At 52.9% G+C, this 20,780-nt stretch overlaps 1 protein-coding gene across 5 annotated transcripts in view; it reads left to right on the top strand.

The window, feature by feature from the left end:
- Nucleotides 1-3,734: 3,734 nt before the first annotated feature.
- Nucleotides 3,735-20,780, top strand: part of ZC3H18 (zinc finger CCCH-type containing 18) — a 57,590-nt gene continuing 40,544 nt past the window's right edge. For 2 of the 5 annotated variants that reach the window (XM_075995864.1, XM_012737134.2), the window contains exons 1-3: nucleotides 3,735-3,929; nucleotides 11,355-11,974; nucleotides 20,058-20,142. In XM_075995864.1, coding sequence (XP_075851979.1) covers nucleotides 11,369-11,974; nucleotides 20,058-20,142 — 691 coding nt within the window. In that variant the 5' untranslated portion in view covers nucleotides 3,735-3,929; nucleotides 11,355-11,368. Of the gene's footprint in view, nucleotides 3,930-6,785; nucleotides 6,920-11,354; nucleotides 11,975-20,057; nucleotides 20,143-20,780 lie in introns of all 5 variants that reach the window. The other 3 variants (XM_012737143.3, XM_075995865.1, XM_075995866.1) reach the window with 3 other exon arrangements.

Consider the following 20,780-nt stretch of genomic DNA (forward strand, 5'->3'; position numbering starts at 1 on the left):
CATGCCACTATGCCCGGCTAATTTTTTCTATATTTTTTTAGGTGTCCAATTGATTTCTTTCCATTTTTAGTAGAGACCGGGGTGGGGGAGTCTCTCTCTTGCTCAGCCTGGTTTCGAACTCCTGACCTTGAATGATCCGCCCGCCTTGGCCTCCCAGAGCAGCTAAAGCACAGGCAGCCGCACCCCACCCAGAGGTCCTGGAGCACCTTTCTCGGGCAGCATGGGAACATGCATTTGAGCCGAATGCCCAGGCGATGCTGAGAATGGGGTCCAGGGTCCCACTGTGAGAACTCCTGCCCAGGGTAGAATTGTGGGTCACAGAACCCTTCTTCTCAATAAAGCCACGTTATTTTGCAAAGGGACTGCGACTCAACATAGTTAACCACATCTTTACTTAAATTCAGATTCAGCGTTTGGTGGTGACAGCCATGCAAAACCCACTGCAGTTGGTGACGTGGTCTGTGACTGTGGTCAGACAGTCAGGGCAGGCTTGCTGTCCTCAACTGGCCAAAAGGCACCTGCCAGATGGGACCGAGTCTGTCAGCACACGGAATGTGGGGGGTGGGCCAGCCAGTGTCTGCGTGACCATTAGTAAATATGACCCCCAGTAACTAGGGCTGAATAGAACAGACGTTTACATTTGCTACGTAACAAGGAGAATGATAGGATCTGGACAGACCTCGTTCAGCGCATCACACGACGCTTGGGTTTTGAGGTCCGACTGTCTGGGGTGAAACCCCAGGGCTGTGACTGTCCAGCTTCTATTTCCCCAGCTGTGAACTGGCTTCTCAGGGATCTTATGGGAGGCCCTCGCCACGGGGCCCGCTTGAGTGAAGGCTGCATAGAAGTGGGACAGGCTTTGTGTGGGTCCCCTCATCTTCCCGTTACTCTCTTATGGAAGGAGGCATCGGCACGAATGGCCCCATTTTGCACAGCAAGAAGGCTGAGGGTCAGGAGGAAACCTGCTGCACCCTCACTCTGGCTCACAGCTCAGGGTGTGAGCCGCTGGCATTTGGATTTAGAGAGACCTGGCCTGCTTCTCGGTGCCCCCACCCCCATACACCCTCCAAATGCCACCAACCTCCCTCTAGATTCAGCCCAGTGCTGGAACCTGCCCTGAGGCTGCACTGTGGGCACACGCAGGTGGCACCAAAGCTGCCCGGTGTGTTGGCAGGGCTCTGGGAGGAGGATCTGGTGTAAGCCCGGCACAGGAGAAAGGTGGGAAGCGTATTCCAGGCAGCTGGAAGGGCCTCTGCAAAGACCCAGGGTGGAGCAAGCATGGAGCAAGTGGGGGGCAGGAGAGACGGGCTAGAATGGCCACATCCTAAGGAACATGGTGATCACGCTCAGCAGGTTGAGTTTTGTCTGGGGGCCAGAGGGAGCTGCCGGAGGGGTCTCAAGCTGGTGCAGGGAGATCAGAACCAACCTGGGGTTTAGGAAGGAGGCTCTCTGGCTGCATGGGAGGGGGCGTGGTAGGAGCAGGAGGGTGAGGGGGCTGCAGTGTTGGTCCTGGCAGGTGGCGATGGTGGCTGACACCAGGGGTGGGGGATGGAGAAAGGGGACAATGAAGGTTTATTTGGGAGGCAGACTTGTGCCTCCTCCCACTTCTTCTCAGTCCCTGCCCTGCACCACCCCTCCTCTCCTATCTCCTTCCAGTTTTCTCCTTTTCTGTTTGGTTTTTTTTTTTTTGAGACAGAGTCTCACTTCGTTGCCCAGGCTAGAGTGCGTGCCATGGCATCAGCCTAGCTCCTTCAGCCTCCAGTGGCTGGGACTACAGGCATGCGCCACCATGCCCGGCTAATTTTTTCTATATATATTAGTTGGCCAATTAATTTCTATTTATAGTAGAGACGGGGTCTCGCTCTTGCTCAGGCTGGTTTTGAACTCCTGACCTTGAGCAATCCGCCCACCTCGGCCTCTCAGAGTGCTAGGATTACAGGCGTGAGCCACTGCACCCAGCCCAGTTTTCTCCTTTTTTTAAAAAAAGAATATTTTGGGCAGGTATGGTGGGTCACACCTATAATCCTAGCACTCTGGGAGGCCACGGCGGGAGGATTCTTGAGTTTAGGAGTTCCAGACCAGCCTGAGCAAGAGTGAGACCTTGTGTTTACTCAAAATAGAAAAGTTAGCTGGGTGTGGTGGCTCACGCCTGTAATCCCAGCTACTCGGGAGGCTGAGGCAGGATTGCTTGCGCCCAGGAGTTTGAGGTTGGTGTGTGCCAGGCTGACGCCACGGCACCCTAGCCCAGGTGACAGAGTAACACTTTGTCTCAAAAAAAAGAGAATATTTTAAAAAATCAGCTTTATTGGGGTAATTTACATACTGTAAGATTTACTATTTTATTTTATTTTTGAGACAGAGTCTCACTCTGTTGCCCAGGCTAGAGTGAGTGCCGTGGAGTCAGCCTAGCTCACAGCAACCTCAATCTCCTGGGCTCAAGCGATCCTCCTGCCTCAGCCTCCCGAGTAGCTGGGACTACAGGCATGTGCCACCATGCCCAGCTAATTTTTTCTCTATATATTTTTTAGTTGGTCAATTAGTTTCTTTCTATTTATAGTAGAGACGGTGTCTCACTCTTGCTCAGGCTAGTCTCGAACTCCTGACCTTCAGCAATCCACCCGCCTGGGCCTCCCAGAGTGGTAGGATTAACAGGCTTGAGCCACTGCGCCGGGCCAAATTTACTCGTTTAAAGTGTACCGTTCAGCGGTGGTTTTTCTTTTTCTTCTTTTGCCTCTAAGGGGAGTTAATACAGTTGTGAGTTCAGTGGTGTTTAGTGCATTCACGAAGTTGTGCAAGCGTTACCTAATTCCGGAATACATTCGTCACCCCTAAAAGAGTCCGTGAACCTCTGAAGCAGTCACTCTCCTCTCCTCCCCCCCAGGCCGTGGCAACCAGAGCTGACGCTGTGACCCTGAGTTTGCCAACCGGGTATTTCGTACCGCTGGGCCACACGGGCCACGTGGGCGCGCCTAACAAAATGCCACGTGGCTCAAAGACACAGCTGTCCCCGCGGCTCCGCGGGCTGGCAGTGCGGGCCACGTGCTGACAGCGGGTTGGCGGGGCTCGTCCCGGTCTGCAGATGGCACGGGCACCCGCCCCGACCCCCCCCACCCCACCCTCCGGCGTCATGTGACCCAATTATCCCTCAAGGCCCTTCTCCGAAGGCAGCCGCAGGGCCAGGCCCCCACCCCGCGTGCCCCCCGCGTGCCCCCGGCCAGCAGCGCCCAGAACCTTCCCTGCCGGGCGCCCCCCCCTCCCCCAGTCCCAGTCACCCGTCCCGTCCGGCCCCGGGGCGCGAGGCGGGCGGCGCGACGGCCAACCTCCCGCCCCCCGGAGCGCACGCGTCGCGGCCCGCGTGGACGCGAGTCCAGGCCGGGCGTCTACACTCGCAGCCCAAGTCGCGGAACTCCGCCGGTCCCGGCGCTGATGGTGTGGCATAGCACCCGGAACGCGGCAGAGAGTGGGCCCGACAAAAAAAAAAAAAAAAAACGGCTTTAAACCCCTCAGCTTTAAGACCCGCCCGCGACGGTCGCGTCCCGCCAGACACCAGGCACGTGGCTCAGAAAGCGCGGGGAGCCCAGTGCGCAGGCGCGGGCCCGGAGCCCCGCCCACCGAGGACGGGCGCTCTCTGCGCCTGCGCCGCGGTGGGGTGCGGCGGGTGCGCACCGCGGGGGCGGGGCCGCGCGGAGGCCGGAAGGAAGCGGAGCGGAGGGCGGGGCGAGCAAGGGAAGCCCGCCGGCTGCAGGACGACCGTCGCGGTCTGATGACGTCGCACAATGGCCGGCCCCCGCGGCTAGTGGAGCCCGTTTGTTCCGCCCGCGTCGCGCCTGGAGCCGGAGCCCGTGAGGAGCGGAAGGGCCGAGGGACGTCTTCTCCGCGCCGCCCCGACTCCAGCGGAGCCGTGGCCCCCTCCCCGCCCTCGCGCTGAAGTAAGCGGGGCCGGGCGGGCGGCGAGAGGCCGGGCGGGCGGCGGCGGGGAGGAGGAGGCCGCCTCGGTGGCGGCGGCGGGAGCGAGGCCCGGGAGCCCGGCGCGCCCCCGGCCGTGCACAGCCACGGGCCGAAGCGCGGCTCCCGGGCCCAGGAAGGAGGACGCTGAGACAGGCACGGCCCCGCATTCCGCCCGCGCGATCCTGGCCCCGTGGGCCCTCGGGCGCCCTCGGTGGCTGAGCTCCTCGCGCCCCGCGGCGGAGTTTATTTTCCTGAAGCTGTCATTTCTCTTCCGGGCCACTTGTGTGGCACATGTTCGCCGCCCGCAAAGGGGGGGGTGAGAGGCACGCAGGTTCGCCTCCGAGTAGGCCAGCCCCGACTGTTGATGGGCTCTTCGGGGAACTTTGAGCTCTTTGGGAACTCCTGGAACTTGCTCCCGCCGCTTCAAAGTGTGCACAGGTTGGTCTTACTAACTACCCCAAGACGCGCGCCAGCGTCTTAGGAATATGTAACTTCCTTGCACTCTTTGATTAGAAGCTCAGAGGGTGCAGGGTCCTTGACGTTAGCTAACTGTCGCTGTTGTGCTGGAAGAACCTAAGACTTCAAAACTTGGAATATTGCTTCTACTAAAAATTAAGTTTTCCTGAATATGACCGCTGAGTTTGCTAGGCAGAGTGGTTGATTGTTTTAGATGAGCTTTGTTTAGCAAACTGATTTGCAAGAGTAGATCATTCTTCAGACCATTTGAGAAAAAAGAACGAAGAGGTTGTTTGCCATCTGAAGGACTGGGGTACACAAGGCTCTCATCAGTTCTTCTTTGAGCCTCACCTCTATCCTGTTGTCTGTGGAGTGGTCCTTTCCCAGTGCTGTAGCCTGGACAAAGGCAGATTCCCACTTGCCAGCCCTGGAAGGAGAGTGTTTGCCTGGTAATTTTACTACTACTTGAGCACAGTGGAGCGCAGCCAGGTCTGGAACCAGTCAAATGCATCCCAAAGCTGGGAACTCCTTTCCTGTTTTAGGTGGGAAATGCTCAAACATTGTAGAAAGCTTTGTGGAATCACTCCAGAAAGCAAACAGGTAAGCTGTGGCCTTGCTCATGTTAAAAGAGGTTTTGTATTTTATCCCAGCTACGGATCACCTGAAGGTGAGTACTTTCTCACTGAGGAGTTTTTTTTGTGTGTGGTTAAGCTTAGTCAGTTTGGGGTTTTTAGGGTCTGACACCAACCCTGACATCCTTTAGATACTGTAAATCCATGAAGTTGTGAATGGGAGTTTTAGCCAGACATATCAAAGCTTAGACATTCAAATAAGGACTGGTCTGTTAAAAGTAATTGACCCAAAATGCTATACTTGTGTTTCTTTCTTTCTTTCTTTTTGTGAGACTAGAGTCTCACTCTTGCCGTGCTAGAGTGCTGTGGACGTCAGCCTACCTCAAACTCCTGGGCTCAAGCAATCCTATTGGCTCAGCCTCCTAAGTAGCTGGGACTACAGGTATGTGCCACCATGCCTGGCTAATTTTTTCTATATATTTTTAGTTATCCAGGTAATTTCTTTCTATTTTTAGTAGAGCTCTTGCTCAGGCTGGTCTTGAACTCCTGAGCTCAAACCATTCTTCCTGCCTGGGCCTCCCACAGTGCCAGGATTACAGGCGTGAGCCACCACACCCAGCTTTATGCTTGTGTTTCATTGTTGTTCCTTTGCCAAAACCTTTTTAGAACTCCTGTTTTGGTAGTAAAAATATAAGCGGTATGAGAAAATCAGTCTCATTCAATAGTCACACCCCATGTTTGGCCAAAGGTTATCCTACCCGGCTTGATAACTCACCTCACTTACCAGTTGAGACTTTGAATGACTTGCTGCAGTTTCTCAAAGTGACCCACCTTGAGAGAGGGAAGGTTTGCTAACACTGAGAGTACCAGAAAAGTGTTCTGCAGGCTCTAAAGGGAACCCAAAAAGAGAAGGTCCCCAAATGCTGTGTGCTCCAGCAGTGCCACTGGCATCAGTGTGCAGCCTCACTTCTTTGTTAGGCTGCAAATTAGGCAGTTAATTTAAACTTCTTTCTGGTGTGCTCATCAAGGTAGTTCATCAAGTAACAAGATTTTGTCATTGTATTCAACGAGCATTTATCAAGGATTGTCTGCCAAATGAAGTAGGCAACAGAATCACAACGATGAACACTTGTTATTTCATTCCCTGGGAAATGAAATCCATCTTGTGGATCAGAGGATTAAGGATTTAGCTCTGAATCTTGCTGCGAGTCCTCGATTACAGGGTGATCCTGTGAGAAGACCAAATTGAGCAAAAATTCTAAACTTCTAAATTCCCAAGTTTAGAATTCTAAAAATTCTAAACTTGGGAGTCATTTGTGACTTGACCAGAGAACTCTCCATTTCATTGCTAACACTTACTGGGCCACATGTTTCCCTTCCTAGCTCCCAGTGTAGAGTACACACTCAGATATATGCCAAATTGAGTTAATTTCAAGGCCGGGGTGGTGGCTCATGGCTATAATCCTAACACTCTGGGTGGCTGAGTTGGGAGGATTGCTTGAGCTCAGGAGTTTGAGACCAGCCTGAGCAAGAGTGAGACCCTATCTCTACTATAAATAGAAAGAAATTAGCCAAATAGCTAAAAATAGAAAAAATTAGCTGGGCATGGTGGCACATGCCCATAGTCCTGGCTACCCGGGAGGCTGACGCAGGAGGATCGCGTGAGCCCAGGAGTTTGAGGTTGAGGTTGCTGTGAAAGGTTGCCGTGCTGACGCCATGGCACTCTAGCCCAGGCAAGAGAGTGAGACCCTGACTCAAAAAAAAAAAATAAAGTTAAATTGAAAAATTAAAATTGAGTTAATTTCAAAGCAGGACTGTGACGCCCGGAGAGACAGTTAACCTGGCCAGAGCAGGGCCTGGAACTCAAGCTGTCTCCTGATTCCCAGTGATGTTCCTTGTCGTCTGTGCAACAAGGTGTGACTCAAGTTGCTTCTAATAAACAGGTAGATTCATTGGCATGTTTTTCTCTGAAAGGTGTTCACCTGTGTGTAGCCTCTGATAGTAAAAAAAAATCCCAGGAGTTCCCATGGGAAAGAAGACAATGTGACTCCTTTCCTCAGGAAACGAGTCAGGGCCTCCTAAGGGTGACTGTGTCCTAGTGTGCCTAGGGGAGCCCCTGTTCATGCGTGTTGTAATTGAATTTTTGTTTTGTCTATTTAGAGACGTGGTCTCACTCTGCTGTCCAGGCTGGAGTGCAGTGGTGTGATCATAGCTCACTGCAGCCTTGAAATCCTGGGCTCAAGTGACCCTCCCACCTCAGCCTCCCAAGTAGCTGAGAGTACAGGCACATGTCACCATGCCCAGCTAAGTCTTCAATGTTTTTAGAGGCAGGGTCTCACTATGTTGCGTAGGCTGGTCTCAAATTCCTAGACTCAAGTGATCCTCTCAAAGTGCTAGGATTACAGGCATGTACCACTGTGCCCAGCCTGTAATTGTCATTAGTGCCCCCTTTCAGTCTCAGAGATGTCCCAGTTTAGACAATAAATCATGAGGTAACTTGCTACTAAGTGCCAGCCCTTCGGTGAGCTCAGGGAACAAAGAAGTGAGTCTGATCACTCATTCTCTGGTGCTCTGTGGGTGTCGGGTCTCCCAACAGACTTTGCAAACACATGGTTGCTACCCTGTGTGTTAAGTATGCATATGTAATAGAATCATGTGTAATTACTGAGGTCAGAGATCTTAATGTCAAGACCATAGGTAGACTTTGAGAGGTTTTGAACTCCCTGAAGTGGAAGGTAAGTTGTGTGTGTCCAGGCTTCTCTAGGGAGAGGAGCCATACCCTTCCTCAGACTCTCAGAGCAGCCGAGTTTCTCAGAAGTCCCCACTGACATGGAGAGTGAGCTGCCTTGGATGGGAACAGATGATCTTGGGCCATTCTCTTGAGGCAGAAAGAATGATTTTTGCAGCCTTGGATGTTGAAGTAATTACCTAAGTCAAAGTGGGCGAGCAGCCCAATGAGTACTTCTTAAAACTATTTTACTTCTCAGTACACTAATGTCTCTGGGGTTTTAATTTTAGTCAGCATTTCCTGTGGTCTCAGTATAAAGGTGGTGTACCTTTCGGGGGTTTCTTTTAACTGGTTCGTGTCTAGTTTAAGTGCCTAATATTTGAACTTCAAACAAGTTTAAAATCGTAAAATAAATGACTGATGTCACCAGTTGGATCTTCATATGGTCAGTCATCACTGTTTTTTTTAGCTAGGAGACTTTATATTTATCCATCAGACAGTAACTTGTCCATCGTCATGAAAACGTGTGTATTAGCTTCTTGAAGGGCTGAGATGGGAGTATATAGATGGACCAGCACAAAACTTAATAAAGGAAAAAAGAAAGATGGCAAAATCTACTAGTTAACAGAAATCCCCAATTTATGCATGTGGTATGTTCCAAAAAAGAATTTATAAGGCTGGGCATGGTGGCTCACAGCTGTAGTCTTAGCACTCTGAGAGGCTGAGGTGGGCAGATTACTCAAGGTCAGGAGTTTGAAACCAGCCTAAGCAAGAGCAAGACGCCGTCTCTACTAAAAACAGAAATAAATTAATTGGCAAACTAAAAAAAATATATAGAAAAATTAGCCAGGCATGATAGCGCATGCCTGTAGTCCCAGCTACTCGGGAGGCTGAAGCAGAAGGATCGCTTGAGCCCAGGAGTTTGAGGTTGCCGTGAGCGAGGCTGATGCCATGGCACTCTAGACCGGGCAACAAAGTGAGACTCTGTCTCAGAAAAAAAAGAATTTATAAAGTCAGTTTGGAACTTGGGTCCCTCATTCCTATAGAACAGTGGCTAACAGTAGGTGTTGGTTCCTAGGCAGAAGCAGACGCTACCTGCATTCCTAGTCCAGGGCTGCACTAGTATGTGCACCTGGACAGCAGGTCTGCGCTGCAGCCACCACATGGCCTTGGTTTCCTTATCTAGAGACGGAGCAACACTTATTTTGAAGGTTGATGTGAGAATTCAGAATGATACCAGGGTATGAGTTAGGTGGTCTGTCAACAGGTGGTGGCTGGCTATTGGTTTTACCGCACTGCTTTCATAAGGTAGTCTTATGTTGAGTGGATTCTCAGGTATTTGTGTGAAACAATGAATAAATCACTCCCAAGTGCTTCAGGAGACACTATTTAGCGCCTTCCTACTGTTAACTGGCCTGCTTCTTGCATTAGTTTAGACAGTTGACATTAGGAACTCTTTTATTTCTTTAGGATTTCATTTCAAGTTTGCCAAAATATAAAAAACAATTTTCTTGGGCGTAATCTTATCAATGAAACCAAAGTGCAAACCAGTTTACACCTGGGTCCTAGAAATAGTGCTGACCCAGGTTATGAGGGTCTGTGCAGAGCATTGCTTAGTACGGGATAGTATGTTGCAAAGCTGGTGGCAGTCTCATGGTGTTTTCTGCAGAGTATCAATAGTGTGATTCTTTAACTATTCTACTAACAGTTTGAGGAGACATTCAGTTTTGTATAATGGTTGACTTAAGAGATAACTTTGTTTCTAAGGTTGCTATTAGATTATAAAGTATGAGAATCTGAATTTGTCAGGTTATAACACTTAATAGCCAGTTCAGCGTGACCACATCCTACTGGGTAACAGATGCTACACTTAGGCAGGGGGGGAGATGAACAGTCCCTGCCCTTCTATGGACAAGATTTTAAGATATACAATGTAATAAAAACTGTACAAAGACAGAGGTAGGGTGTTAATTAATATCATTAAGTACAGGTGGGAAGGGATTGCCCATTTGCCACTCACCTCCTGGCTTTTTGCTGTAACACCCCACATACTGGCGGCCTTAGCAGGGGGCTGCCGTCCTTGCAACACCTTGTCCTTGCGTGCTGCCGCAGGCTGCAGGTGTGCACTGTGCACCCAGACCGCCGCTGCTGCTCGCAGCTCCAGACTCTGCGGGGCAGCCGCCTCGCTTCCTCACTTTGCATTTCGGGACTGACTTTTCGGTAATTCCGTCTAGCAGCCCTACCTCTGGGCACTGACCCACAGTGTAGTTAGACGGAAAAATGAATGATTTTCAAAACTGTCTACTTTTAAGTGACTTAGAATGGATTGGCTGGTTTGTAAATTTATATTATTGCTAACCATTTAGTTTTTGTAAAGTGATGAATTTTATGTGATTTATCCTAATGCATGTGCAATTTTAATTTCCATTAACAGCAAAAAAGAAGGATGTTTAACTGTAGGTTCAGATGCCAACTGTTGATACTATGCATCTTTAAACAGGTTGTCCTTTTAAAAGTATAAATTTAAAAGATATACACCTTTATCTTTAATATATGTAATTACGTAAGTAATTGATATATACAAAAAATGCCAGCGTGCAGTGTGTATGGCTTGCTGCCTCTGAGCCCATAGTTATCTTGGGATGAATAAACTGTTTCCAGATCTTGCTGAGACACCAAGCGGCGTGACTGGGACATATGTTATTTGAAATAAAAAATGTTAAGCAGCCTTAGGATGAAGACTCCAGTGAACACAGAACCCGCTGCTGCTCCACGCCCACTTGGCGGGCCTGCTGGAGTGGGGTGCCGGCGCCTGCTCGGACCCCACCTTGTGTGATCCCCCTTACGATAGAGCAGCAGTGCCCTGTCTTGGGTTTCTGAGTTGGGAAAACCAAAAAATACTCACTGCATAGTTAAATCTGGACTAGTAAAAATAGAAATGAAATCTTCCACAGCGACACTGTCTTTTACATAAGCACACTACTTGGATGTGTAAAATTTTCTGCCAGTGTTCTTTTCTACAACGAGTACCCGTGCAGGATGTGATGTGAGAGTCACTGCACACACACAGCGCTGCCTCTGGGCTCCGCTAGAGACCCTGGCCCCGGGCACGTGTCCGTGAACACCTGCGGGGGCCCCGACGGGTGGCTGGAGGCCCTGCTCCGGGAAGTGGGCCTGGTGTCAGGAAAGGGCTCCCACCTGGGCCCTGCTGACAGCTGCCCCGGCATCCTTAGGATGACTCCAGAACAATGGTCGCACGTTGCCTTCAGTTTTGCTGCTTCATTCCATAATGCAAATTATCCTGAATTTCAGAAGTAAATATTCTTAAGAATCAAACATATTTTTTGCAGTCCGTATCTTACTACTCACTTTCTGTTAACCTTTGTGGGCTGCCCTTGAGAGGGGAAGGGTGTGCCGGCCCGTCTCATTCTGCCCGATTGCTGATAGCAGGAGGCACCCAACACCCAGCTCAGCTGAGCACAATGCAGCCCCGTGCAGTGGAGTCTCGGCCCGGCTTCCTCTGCAGAGCGCTGTGTGCACATGGAGGTCCTGCTTCTCCTTCAGGTCAGGAAGGAGCATGGGCCAGGAAGGTCAGGACGGGTTGACTTGCCATTTTGCTAAGTGCCGTGACTCTGTGTTTTCTTTTGCAGAACCGTGGGTACCGATGGATGTGGCCGAGAGCCCTGAACGGGATCCTCGCTCTCCAGAGGACGAAGAGCAGCCGCAGGGGCTCTCGGACGATGACATTCTGAGGGACAGTGGGTCTGAGCAGGACTTGGACGGAGCTGGGGGGAGGGCTTCCGATTTGGAGGATGAAGAAAATGCGGCCCGGGGGCCGAGCCAGGAGGACGAGGCCAACCGCTCTGACGAGGAGGATCGAGCGAGCGAGCCCAAGTCCCAGGACCCGGACTCCGAGGCCAACGAGTTGAGCAGGGGCCCAGCCAGCCCCCCGTGCGAGGACGAAGGGGACGAGGGGGAGGAAGACCGGACGAGCGACCTCAGGGACGAGGCCTCCTCGGTCACGCGGGAGCTGGACGAGCACGAGCTGGACTATGACGAGGAGGTCCCCGAGGAGCCGGCTCCCGCCGCCCAGGAGGACGAAGCCGAGAAGGCTGGGGCCGAGGACGACGAGGACAAGGGTGACGGCGCTCACCGGGAGGAGGGGGCGGCTGGTGCCCAAAGTGTGGGAGAAAAGGAACCCCTGGAGGCTGCTGCCAAGGAGAAAAAGAAAGAGGATGATGATGGAGAAATCGACGACGGGGAGATAGACGTGAGTATGGGGCAGCAGGGCCATCTGCGCCAGCCGGATGCTGGCCAGTGCGGGAGAGGGAAGGACCCTGTGGGCCTTGTCACTCGGGACAAGAGGGCAGCAGTGCAGGGGGCCAGCGGCTGGGGTCAGCCGCCACAGAGCTGGAAAGGAGGAGCTGGGAGTTGGCAGTGAGGAGCGGGCGTCAGGAGACTCCGTCGGCACCCAGCGACGGCCGTGCATCACGGGTGTTGGTTGGCGTGATTAAAATGCCTGGTCCCCAGTTTTTTGTTTTTTTGTTTTTTTTTTCTTTTTTTTTTTTTTAGGGAGGCAATATAGAGCAATGGTCCCCAGTTTTTTTAGGTACCGGGTTTTGTTTTTGTTTTCTTTAAGTGAAAAGAGTAATTCTTGAGTTAGCCCTCACTCAGCGAGAGCCCTCATGGATTTTCAGCTCTTGTTGGGTCCTTAAGGCTGAAGAGAATAAGGTTCGCTTCCAGTTTTGTCTGCTCTTTGGGCACATTTGTCTTTGCCCTGCCGCCGGTCCCCTGCAGAGGCACCAGGTGCGTCCCTGAAGACCCTGGTGAAGACGGGTGAGACCCAGCTGTGTGTCAGGTGCCACGGCTTCTGATGAGGCTGTCACACTCTTTGTGACTTAAATCAATCTGGCCTTCAGGTTGAGGGGAGCATGCATGTGTGGCCAGATACCTGGGTAAGTTGGCTTTTTATGGAAGGTAATCCTGTTGAAAGAACTTATGAGGTTTTTTTGGGAAAACAGCCGAAAGTCGTACTGAGCAGTACTTGGCAAGACTGTTGAACGCAAAGGGACTGTGGGGGACAGAGCAGACCGGAAAGGTCCAGGGAAGGAGGTTCTGTCTGTGGGACTGTGGGGGACAGAGCAGACCGGAAAGGTCCAGGGAATGAGGTTCTGTCTGTGGGACTGTGGGGGACAGAGCAGACCGGAAAGGTCCAGGGAAGGTGGGTCTGCCTGTGGGAGTGTCGTGCAGTGAGAGGTGTGTGGAATGTCGCAGAAACGTTTCGGCTGGGGGTGGTGAGATTGCCAGCTGAGTGTCCAGCCACAGGTTTCCCTTGAGCACCAGCCTCAGCAGTGCCTTTGTCTGTGTGCGCCCAGTGGTGTTGAGATGTCATCTGCTCTGTCAGCTGTCCCGGCGGCAGTGGCGGTGGTGGTGGCGGTGCTTAGTGACTCACAGGCTTTGAGATGTTGGTCATCTAACTTAGGTTCTTACGATCAGGACTTTGTTGTGGGGGTGTGGTTACGAGATATCTCATCTTCTCACAATCAGATGTAGGAAGTGGCCCCGACGTTAATAATTTTGACTGATACCATCTCCTGTTCTTACATGAGACGCGGCTATTGTCAGGGGGCGCCTCATGCTTGCTTGCTGCTTCCCTCCCCTCCCGGAGAAGCCTCCCCCACAGGGCTGCAAAGGCAAAGTGGGAGCCGTGAGACTCAGGCTGTCAATTTCGCTGCGATTTTAGGCAGAAGATGACATCATTGGGTTGAGATTGCCTGCGAGTTTGGTTTTCAGTGTTCTGAAGATGACAGCCGCGCGCGTGCGTGTGCCGGGCCCTGTGCCCAGGGTCCGGTGCTCGTAAGCCCACGGGGGATTCATTGGGGCGTCAGGGGTCTGCACAGGGGTCCTGCGAGGCCTTGGCTGTGGCTCACCATGGGCTTTGCAATGGGGTGGGGGTGGGGGGGGTGCCCGTGGTCTTGGTCTGCTGGCTGCCCTAGAAACAGCACATGGGGTAAAAACCCAGTTGGACTTTCTTGCACTCTTGGGTGCACGGTGTGTTTTTGTCTTCCTGGCCCTGCATTTTGAAGAGACCTCCCCTCCCCCCACAGCTTCCGCCAGTATTGGGGAAGCCGGTTTTCTTCCCACACTGCAAGCTGTGCCCCTGACCCCGAGTCCCCTGGGAGGTCTGTGCTCTTGAACGTCGCACTGGCGTGTGACCTTTTGGGTTGTGACTGGGCAAAGCAGAGCTGTGCCCACTGTCAGGGCAGCAGGCCTTACCAGGGTGGGCGGGCAGCTGCTGAGGACCATGGGCTCAGCCTGCACTCGGGAGCGCCTGACTCCAGGCTGGCGGGCACTTTGTGGCATGAAGTGGCAGTGGGCCGGGAGGTCTGTGCTGGACAGGTGACCGCATGTGGAGGGCAGCTCGAGTGACCGGCGTCAGCCTCCACTGCGGCTGGGGAGGACCCAGCGCAGGTGCGTCAGCGTGTGCTTGCAGAGCGCTACTCTTCGCTGGTTTTTCCTGCTCTCAGGCCCAGTTCCAAACTTGTCACCCGGTCCCCCCCATGGGCTCTCTGCTGAATCTCCACCAGGCCCTCGTCCCGCCTGTTCGAGAGGCCCTGCTGGCCTCCCTGCCCTGTGCCCCCTTCCCTGTCTCTGGGAACGTTTCTCTGGAGGGGAGGGCACTCGTCTAGGGCCAGGTCCCCTTTTCTTTAAATCTTTGGAAAGCAGCGTCTCCTCTTGGTGCAAAGTTCACGTTCTGGAAGGCATTTCCTCACTGCAGGCAGCCCTGGCCTAGGAGGTGAACTATCTGGGTGTTTTTATGAGGAAGAAATATGCAGTTTGGCCTCTATCCTCGAAAAATCGGTCTTTGTGCCGCTGCACAGAGAGTTTCGGGTCCCTCTGCCCCAAGGCCCCCCTGCTGCGGGCACCTCCCCTCTGTCCTGGCCGGCGGAGAGTCTGCAGAGCCGTTGCTTTATCCTCCGTGTGGCTGAGTGGCGCTTTCTCCTCTCTCAGGGCACGTCTTCCTGCTTTCCCCTTTTAGATTTTGGGACATGGTGACAGCTGAACTGATCCTGGGGTACAGTTTCCTTGATTGGGACTTCAATTAGTACAATAAGCCCTTGAGATTATTTTGTCTAAACCACACCATTTGTGCCCACGGCCTGAGTAACCCGCGCCTGTTTTTGGTGCGCAGCCAGGATGCGCTTCAGACACGAACGCCTTCTTGGAAGGGCTGCTCCCTGCGGTGGGGAAGGAATGTCTCCCCCGGGTGCTTGGCACCTGGCGTGTGTGGTGTGGAGCAGGCGTGCCCCTGCCAGCCGCCCTCTAGTCACTGGTCTCCCCTGCCCCGGGAGCCACATGGAAGGGAGCCACGTGCTCTGTGGCCTCGTTTCCCTCTGCCACCTCTCAGGAGCTGGTGTGGAACCTGCCTTGACCCACTGCTGCCCTGCGAGGGTCTCTCCTTCCTTTCTCCGCCCCTCCGGCTGGCCTCTCGCAGAGCCGCCTTTCCTTCTGGGGTGGGGTGAGCAGTCGCGTTTGCCTTTTCGGGTCTCCCTGTTGCCATCGCAGGCGCAGGGCCTAGCTTGTGTCTGTCTGTCCTTTGCTCATCTCCTGTTGTGCTGCTCTCACGTCTGACGGACAGACCACTGGTCACCTGATCATGCAGTCCCTCTGGGCAGGGTGGGGTGCCTGCTGTGTTCTGTCCCCTTACTGAGGATGCGTGTGTGTGTCAGGTGGCCTCTCAGGGGCAGCAGCACAGCAGGCCCGAGTCCCGAGTGGGCAGTCCGCGTGACCCCTTGGTCACACCCAGTCGCTGTTAGCCCACCCGCATACAGAAATATTTGGAGGTATTTTCTTTGCACAGGGTGTTTTATATTTTCTCCTGTTCAAATCCACAGTTCCCTTTTATGTCTGGGTACATAAGATCTTGTACAAAAGGGCTGCCTCTGCTCGCCCTCCCGGCGTTGGGTTCCCACTCTGTTCCGGAGGGAGGTTCCTTGTGCCGGCTCTCCATGCAGCAACGTGGAGGAGGGTCTAAAGGCATCTGTCCGTCCCGTCGCCAGCGCCCAGGAAGCAGCCGCCTGCCGGCACTGGGAAAGGGCAGGTGTTACAGCAGCACGTCAGCACTGGGCCGTGAGTCCTCCGTCCCGTGGCGAGTCCTCCGTCCCGTGGCGTGGCTGGTGTTTGGACAGCCACCGTCCTTCCTCGCAGCTGTGAGGTCCCAGCTCTGAGAACCGGAGCTGTCCCCCCCTCTGTCCCTCACCTGGTGGCATATCTGGCCCAGCTGCCTGGGGGTTGCGTGTGGTCTCGTGCTTTCCCTCTGGGGGGTCTCATGGCCCGCACGAAGAGGTTGCTGTGCCCCTCCCAGGTGCTGTTGCGAAACCTGCCGTGTCGCCTTTCTGCAGTCAGAACGTTTCCGAATTCCCAAAGCAGTCTGGCACCATAGGGTTCGGGTGAGGGGTCATGGACCTGTATTTTCACCCCCACCTAAGCAGGGTTCAGGGAGGCAGCGGACTGCCCGGGTGGCAGCGCTAGGTGGAGTCTGGGCCCCACCGCTCAGCCTTCTCAGCACCGCGTGGTGGCTTCTGTCCTTCCTGCCTTGTTAAGGATGCTTTGCTATGGAGTCATTTCTGTCTTGCTATATAAGTAATACGTGTTCATCATTTTAAAACAAAGGAAAAGAAACAGGAAAACCTGCAGAAAGAAGTTGGCTGGGCCCCGTGCTGTGATCCCAGCACTTTGGGAGGCTGAGGTGGGAGGATTGCCTGTGCCCAGGAGTTCGAGACCAGCCTGGGCTACATAGTGAGACCCCATCTCTCCAAAAAGTTTTTAAATTAGCTAGGGTGGTGGTGCACGCCTGTAGTCCCAGCTCTTTGGAGGGATGAGGCAGGAGGATGGCTTGGGCCCAGGAGTTGCAGTGAGCTGTGATTGTGCCACTGCACTCCAGCCTGGGCAACAGAGCAAGACCCTGTCTCAAAATAGCTACAGTAATACAGTGGTCACTCATCGACTGCTGGCTGCGCACATTCTGTGCAGGCGTGTGTGGCGTTCTGTGGGGAGAGCAGGCCCCCACGGGCCAAGGGACGCGTCCCCAGTCATGCCACCATGCTGCCAGACTTAGGGTTTGAACCAGGCCTTTCTACCCTGGTGCGTGTGTGTCTTACAGAGACTTGAAAGGTTGAAGTGGGTGACACCCTTCACGCGGTGCACATCTGCCCTGAGGTGAGGAAGCGCTGAGAGAGGAGTGTGCTGAGGGCTGGGACTCCCTCCAGTGTGTGCAGACTGCAGGCCTCGCGTGCCCCGCCTGCCTGCCAGTGTGCCCTGTCGGCGCCGGCGCCGTTTCAGCCTGTCGAGCTTCCTGGGTGCTGTCCTGCTGAGAGCTTCCTGGGTCAGTCCTATTCATAGACCCACCAGTTTGTGGCTGGGTGTTCCACTCGGGCCTCTGCTTGTCCTCCGCTCCTGCTGTCCGTGGTCCAGGTCACACAAGCAGAAGGCCCGAAGGAATCCCTGCATTGTACACTTGGTCTAACAGCCTCAGGTGACAGCGCTGTGAGTTTGGCTTCAGATCCCTTTCTTGAGTTGTTTTTTTTTTTCGTGAAACTCTAAGATTTAAAAACTTGTTTTAATCATCTGTTGTCATTTAAAAGACCATGTGCAAAATAAATGCTTAGTTGAAAATTTACAAACACTCTGGGAAGCCGAGGCGGGCAGATTGCTTGAGGTCAGGAGTTTGAAACCAGCCTGAGCAAGACCCCGTCTCTACTAAAAATAGAAAGAAATTAATTGACCAACTAAAAATATATATACAAAATATTAGCCGGGCATGGTGGAGCTTGCCTGTAGTCCCAGCTACTCGGGAGGCTGAGGCAGGAGGATCGCTTGAGCCCAGGAGTGTGAGGTTGCTGTGAGCTAGGCTGATGCCACGGCACTCACTCTAGCCTGGGCAACAGAGTGAGACTCTGTCAAAAAAAAAAAGAAAGAAAGAAAGAAAATTTACAATATTATGTTGCTGAATGGGTGATTATTTTTGTTTGTTTTTTAACAAAGTGAGATGCATATGCTGTCGTACGTTCTTTGAAGTTTTGAAGTTGAAGTTTTGTCGTGGACGTGTGGCCACACGTCTCTGGTCTGTTGACTGGTCATGTCTGGGAGCTCCGTGGTCCCCCTCTCAGTTCGTCCCAGTGACTGCTTCCCACCTGGGCCAGGAGCTCAGGCGGCTCCTGTGAATGCCAGCAGGAAAGCCTTCGCGGGGACACGCCTTGCTGGCGTGCTCAGCGTGAACCCTGACTTCTGTGCTCACCGCGTCGGCGCCTGTGCGCTGGTTTTCAAGCACAGCACAAAGATTTAAATGTATTTTAACTTTTCAGATGAGTTTTGTTTTCTTTCTAATGGGAACAAAGAAATGGAGAACGTGTTCTCAAGTAAGATTTGAGCTTACATAAAACATGGCATTAAGACTGTAGTGTCGTGAGAATAATAGTGAAGAGAAATGTGAACTAAAAGACCAGAGGACAGAGGGGTTCTGTCATGTTATCTGTGATCATTTCTTTAAAAAAAAAGATTTTCCTGGTTCTCTTAAGACTAGAATTCCCAGGATGTTTCATTATTAAATGCTGTTTTGTTTTGTTTTGTTTTGTTTCTGAGACAGAGTCTCACTCTGTTGCCCAGGCTAGAGTGAGTGCCATGGCGTCAGCCTAGCTCACAGCAACCTCAAACTCCTGGGCACAGCGATCCTCCTGCCTCAGCCTCCCGAGTAGCTGGGACTACAGACATGCGCCACCATGCCCCGCTGATTTTTTTCTATATATTTTGAGCTGGCCAATTAATTTCTTTCTATTTTTAGTAGAGACGGCGTCTCCCTCAGGCTGTTTTCGAACTCCTGACCTTAAGCAATCCGCCCACCTCGGCCTCCCAGAGTGCTAGGATTACAGGTGTGAGCCACTGTGCCCGGCCTTTTTTTTTTTTTTTTTGAAACAGAGTCTCACTCTGTCTCCCCAGGTAGAGTGCAGTGGTGTCATCACAGCTCACTCAGCCTCCAACTGCTGGGCTCACATGGTCCTCCTGCCTCAGCCTCCCAGAGTGCTAGGATTACAGGCTCTAGCTGCCACACCCAGCCCAAAATAGTTTTTAACAACCAAATATTTTCAAGACAGAAATCATGCAAATATTTACGCTTTAAAAGGTTAAGTCATCATGAATCCAGGGCTTGATTTCAGCGTTTCTTCATTCAACAAGTAATCATTGACTGTTTACTATGAAGCCAGATGCTGCCTGGTCCCAGAGACTCAGTGGGATGCAGGGCAGGCGCTGGTGGTGTGGTCAACACCAGGATGTTCCGGTGTAGCCAAAACTCAGCAGAGGGGTTGGAGCCGAGGGGACCCATTGGGCGGGGCGGGCCTCCCCAGGGCCTGAAAAATGAGATGCGTTGAAGGATGAGGGCAGAGGCGAGGGAAGCACGTGCTCAGGTTGGAAGCTGGAAAGGGGATTGCGCTGTGGAGCAGGGGCTGAGGCGCCCAGGCGGGCATGCAAAGGAGGCCAAGCAGGAGCTGGCTGCAGCAGGCTGGTGGGACTGGGTGCCGTCTGGAGGCGGTTGGTGCTGTGGGAGTGGGAGGGGTCAGGCCGACCCCGCAGGGGCACGCCAGGAGAAGCTGGGTCTTCCATCCTGGATGCGCCGACCTCAACTCAGTCTTGTGCCAGGGACGTCAGGAGGGCAGCTGGGCACCCTCATGGGCTGGGGGTGGCTGGAGGAGGGTCTCAGCTACAGGCTTGGGGGAGCAGGCCCTGGGGCAGTGGGCAGCTTGGGGACAGCACAGAGCAGTGGTCAGGTCTTGGCTGTTTGTTGGAATCTGTGAGTCTTTGGTCTTTGTAAAGCACCTGGGTTATTCTAAAATTTGATGGCCAAGGTCAGGAACCCTGGACTAAGAATGAGCTCAAAGTGGGCCCAGTATTACTGGGCAGGCACCATTGTTGGCCTGAGTGCCTAACTTTCTCCCCACCCACATTAGAGGAAGTTAAACCTGAAGTGTAACCATTTCCTGCCCAAAGTTGTTAATTAGGAGAAATATAATAAAATCCTGCATTGTAAAGTGCTTTGCGGAGTACACAGGGTGTTATTCCCTAATGTTCCTCTGTGTGAGTAATGCTTAGAGCTTGTAGGCAAGCTTTGCAATCATCCCTCCTACCGGTGTGGAATCTAAGATTTGGAAAATTGGTGTGAATTGGTGAGGGGCCAAGACACAGTCTTTGAAAATATCTAAGTTCCCCACAGCCAGCTTTTTCTCTTTGTGGTTTGGTGGCAGCAGTGCCGATGGGTAGACCCCCTCCCACCTTTGTTAAGACACTGTCCTCTGTTTCAGGATGATGACCTGGAGGAAGGCGAAGTAAAAGACCCCAGCGACAGGAAGGTGAGGCCTCGTCCCACCTGCCGGTTCTTCATGAAAGGTAACTGTCCACAGGAGGGGCCCTCGAGTGGCCATGTCTGTGGCCGAGGCTTCTCTGGGCACTCTGGTGGTGGACTATGCTTGCCAGGCCCTGCACTGTTCCAGGCTGTGCGTGGGGCCAGACTGTGGCAGGTGGTGGTGGTGTTACCCAGTGGGCCACTCCTTGGTCCTTTCATCACTCTGATGACTGCCTTGGAGAGGCCAGCCTGGTCACTGTCACTCCTGGGGTCCTAGGTCCCCACTTGCAACAGAGCCCAGAATGTAATAACAGCCATCGTTTTTCCAAATGGTCCCTTTTAATGTTTTAGGCACCATTGTTAGCATCCCCCCGCCCCGGGTGACGAGGTGACCACTTCTCTGCAAGGCGTGTCAGAAGTGCGTCCCTCATTGGGAGTGGACTTCTGAGTGGCCACGGGACAGCCCCTGGAAGCAGCAGGGCTCTTGCCCTGGTGGAGCAAGTGGTGGGAGTTAAGTAGCTGCAGCAGGTGGCAGTTGGGTAAAACGTTTAAAAATCTGGGCCAACCCATTTTAAAATGTAGCGTAGCCCTTTAGCATGATAATAGTATGGCTTTTTTTTTTTTTTAAAGTTTTGGGAGATTTGGAAACAGAAATGAGAGTGTCCAATCTGTAAAGGTTTCT

This window comes from Microcebus murinus, chromosome 20 (assembly GCF_040939455.1).
Source record: "Microcebus murinus isolate Inina chromosome 20, M.murinus_Inina_mat1.0, whole genome shotgun sequence".
NCBI lineage: Eukaryota > Metazoa > Chordata > Mammalia > Primates > Cheirogaleidae > Microcebus > Microcebus murinus.